Source organism: Oryctolagus cuniculus, chromosome 7 (assembly GCF_964237555.1).
Source record: "Oryctolagus cuniculus chromosome 7, mOryCun1.1, whole genome shotgun sequence".
Lineage (NCBI taxonomy): Eukaryota > Metazoa > Chordata > Mammalia > Lagomorpha > Leporidae > Oryctolagus > Oryctolagus cuniculus.
In genome coordinates this window covers 44,847,554-44,851,449 of record NC_091438.1, presented here as the reverse complement: position 1 = coordinate 44,851,449, position 3,896 = coordinate 44,847,554, and the positions used below count along the sequence as shown (strand labels likewise).

Sequence of the window (3,896 nt, the reverse complement as noted above, 5' to 3'; positions counted from 1 at the left end):
GCCAAATACTCTGAATGGGATCAGAGAAAGCAAACTCGCTGGACTGTCAACTGGAGGCAAACAGGATTAATAGCAGTAAATCTCATCCCCAAACAATCACTGACAGCAAGACTGATGATGCATTTTTAAAGGAAATCCAAAGTTATCCTAACCCCAACCCTGATACGCACTCAACACCACCCCGACCACCATCCCCACCAGTGTGGATAACAGAGAGGCAGAACCAGCGTGCTCTCTCCTGTTGTGCATTTCCGAGTTAGCCTTTCTCCCAGTATGCCCCCTAAATGTGGAGAGGGGCATGCAATGTGACTGTGAACCCTGAAGCCTTTCCCATATGTTTTTGCCTAGCTCACATCTGGGCTACGTTTGTGTCAAAGGAAATTATAACAAGGTCACCGCAGCACCTCTCAGAGCCATGTGATCCCCGCGACTGCAGGGCAGAGGGTGCCTCCTGCTCCTCACAGAGGCAGGAGCCTTGGTGTGGAGGGGTAGACAAGGATTTCCTGCAGCTATTTAATGCTGGGTTTCCCCACTGGCCCCAGCAGGAAGCCACCTCCACATTCTGAATACCAGGCTCCCCAGTCCCCCTCCTTAGCTCCCGGCTGGCTTCCAGCCATTTTCGCTGCTGTTAGAAGATAATAAAAACGCTGGTAATTAAAACCTCAGTGAGTAAGGGTGATGCTCTTCCCTTTCCCTGCCCATTTGCATTTTGATGTAATTAAAGCCTACCACAAGCAAGAAGCCCAGCAATCTCAAGTGAGCCTCTTGTGGGAAGCCAGTGAGACAGAGGGGCGGTTTGTCTGCGGTGAGGGAGGGGTTGCCCCCTACAACCATGGGGGATTGTCCTCCTGATGTCTTCTCTTGGGCAGGAAGCACATTTGGTTTCTCCAAAGAACACCATCACCACCACCACCCCCGCCGACCATCACCACCCTCGGCTTGGTTTCCTTCTTCAACCCCGGCTCCTGGGGTCTGTGGCACCATAATCACCCCCAACAGAGCTGAAGTGCCCCTGAGGGGCTACACAGTGAGGCGATGCCCTGTGCAGTGCAGAGGGGCCCAGGACCCCCCACCCCCCACCCTGACTGTGACAGGTCTTCCCGTGCCTGCTGTCCACAACCATGCTGGAGCTCCCTCACGCAGAGCAGGATGGTTGGGAAGGGGTGTGGGCAGCAGGGTGGGCACTGATTTAGCCCCTGGCATCTCAGTCCCCACCAAGAATCCAGCTGCCCACCAAAACCAAACAGAAGCACCCCTCCTCTTACTACTAACACCCAGCAGCGAGGACGTGTGGCTTAGCCTCCGTGAGATCCTTGGACCCTTTTGAGAATCTGAACGCTGTGACGGGGTGCTCTTACATGCACACACTCAAATGATGCGTTGGACTTTGGTGTCAGAGGTGGACAGACAGGCCCAGTTACCAACCCTGGGCTCATGATTCGGCTGACAGCGCCCTAGCCCCTTGCCCATCACTGACACCACTGCCCCAGTGCCTAGGTTGAAACAACAGAAAATGTCCCAAGATTCAGCAGTGCGGGGGTCAGGTTCTGATGAAAGGTGCACCTTCACCTTCAGGCCTGCCCATTTCACCAGGCCCTTGGAAAAAGCCACAGACGTAATGACTGCAAGTTATTTTAAATAATTCACTCATCACCAGAGCATGGAATCCCACCGGTGGCACTGCAGCAACCTCTTCTTTGAACTGAGTTGTGCTCATGTGTGGGCTATCTGCACAGTCCTTTATTACTTAATTGAATTAAGAGGCTGGGAGTGGAGAGGAAGGCAAAGCCTACAAATCCCTACAAACTATGGGTATGGGTATACAGGCATGCTAGTGTTACCTACTGTAGGGCTCTAAGCATCGTCCACCTCCAGTCCCACCACTCGCTCGCTCTGTCTCTCTCTCTCTCTCTTTCTCTCTTTCTCTCTCTCTCTCTTTCTCTCTTTCTCTCTCTCATACACACACACACATACACTCCTATGTAGCTCTCATCCTAACTTCCCAAGAGCCATATCTAAGACACTTAGCTAGAACCTAAAATTTGCCTTGCAAACATTACCAGTTTACCTTACGTCATCCTCTTCCCAAATCACCCACTGGGAACAGCTAGTAAAACCACTGGCTATAGTGAGATGGACTTTTTGGAATCCTTAAGTCCTAGAACCCATGATTCTGGAGCACGGGGCTGGAAGAGACTCAGGAATTGTTTGGGGCGAGCACGGGGAGGAGACCAGGGGAGCAGTAACTCACCGAAGGGTGGTGAGAGGTGACTGGGGGCGACACAGCTTTCCCAACCTTCCCTCCACACCCGAGAGCCTCACCCCCAAGAGATCAGCCAGGGACTAGGGGAGGTATCAGTCACTTTATTATCCGCAGGGAGGCGTCCACGGGCCCACTCCAGGCCCACCCCAGGCCCCGAGCCCGGCTACGCCTTGTGGCTGTCTTCGTGGGCGGACACGCCTATCTTCACAATCAGTATGAGGAACTCCTGGAAGTTGATGGCCCCATCACTGTTGATATCCAGCTCTTTGAACCAAGTGTCTGCATCCTTTTTCTGTCGAGATTGAGAACGAAAAGCCAGTGTACAGATCTCAGAGGGGGGGCATGGCTGTGGACAGCAGGCACGGGGGGACCAGCGAAGCCAGGGCAATGTCGCAGCCAGGCGGGAAGCCCAAGCACACCCAGCCCCTCCTCACCTTCGTGTACTGAGGACACTCAGTAGCTAGGAGCTTCTTCAGATCATCCCCGTAGAGGGCGTGGTAATTTCCTTTCTCCAGGGAGTACTTGTGGTAGACGGAAATGATGGAGTTCAAGGAATTTTCCAGATCAGTCGGCATGGTGCCCAAGGATTTGCCGGACCTGAGAGAGAGAACCACACAGGGAGACCCAAGCTGGGGACGGTGCACCTGCCCACGGCACAGCGAAGACTAGAGAGACTATCAGAGGGGCCACAGCCCAAGGGATGGCTCTGTTCTAGACTATACTATCCAAATAACTAAAGCCACAGATGCCGTGGCTCTGAAGGGTGGCCCTGTTGGTGGGGGAGGCGGTTGTGGCCACACAGACACACACAGAGGGCCTGGCTATCCTTGCAGCCCACCCTCTGCCCAAGAAGGGCCCAGCTTGGGAGACAAGGGGCCCTCGCCTCTGGAAAGCACTAGAGGACTCCGCTTCTTCCTTATCCCTGTCTCTCTCCTCCTCCATCAGCACCGACCCTCGCTCCGACTCCTGGAGCTTTTTCTCTCCTGTCTCTGAGGAGGCTGCTCTGGTCCCCTGGCCCTGCCCTCAAGAAGCCCAAAGTATGGCACAGGCTCCCTCAGCTCCACTTACCAGGTCTCCCCAAAACAGAGTTGACAAAAGGCGTGTGGGGCTGAGCGTCAGCTCCTTTTTATAGCGTTGGGCCTTGGCCGGGTGCCCACAGCCATAGGCCGTTCAGGCACGGTTCTCCTGTCCAGAGTTGCTACAGCTTTTGGTTTCCCAACCTGGTGAATGTGGCAATCCCTGCACAGAATGAAAATTTCTGCTGGGTAGGAAGCGGGGGAGGGGCTGGAAGGAGGAAGGCTTGCCCGGCAGTAGTGCCCTGGGGAGGAGGGCAGCCAGGAGGAAGCTGAGCTGAGCACTCCTCTTCTGGGCTGCTGGCCTGCCCTCCCCAGTCCAGCCAGATTTCCAGTCCTCAGCCGCCCAGCCTGCCCCACTGCTGTCCTTGCCGGTCCTGTGCTTTGTGGCCAGTCTGCCCATCTCTGAAACTGATGTCAAATGCATCATTTTGAATGTATTCATATAAGAACACTCCGCCATAGATTTCCGATTCTCAAAAGGTCCAAAGGTCTCAGAAAGGCTAAGACGCCTGTCCTAGCTGCCAGGATGTAGTAAAAGGAGGAGTGCTGAAGGGAAA

At 54.4% G+C, this 3,896-nt stretch overlaps 1 protein-coding gene across 1 annotated transcript; it reads right to left on the bottom strand.

The window, feature by feature from the left end:
• Positions 1-2,344: 2,344 nt before the first annotated feature.
• On the bottom strand, positions 2,345-3,661 carry S100A8 (S100 calcium binding protein A8). Its single transcript, XM_002715343.5, has 3 exons — positions 3,332-3,661; positions 2,698-2,860; positions 2,345-2,555 (listed from the first exon to the last, which is right to left on the bottom strand). The coding sequence occupies exons 2-3, from the start codon at positions 2,836-2,838 to the stop codon at positions 2,427-2,429; spliced, it is 270 nt and encodes an 89-aa protein (XP_002715389.1). The 5' UTR covers positions 2,839-2,860; positions 3,332-3,661; the 3' UTR covers positions 2,345-2,426.
• Positions 3,662-3,896: the final 235 nt, after the last annotated feature.

Bases quoted from the DNA above. Each gene is read 5' to 3' on its own strand.
- S100A8 (XM_002715343.5), bottom strand. From the start codon at position 2,838: ATGCCGACTGATCTGGAAAATTCCTTGAACTCCATCATTTCCGTCTAC. The intron at 2,556-2,697 runs GTGAGGAGGGGC...CAATCTCGACAG, and splicing joins AGTGTCCTCAGTACACGAAG to AAAAAGGATGCAGACACTTG.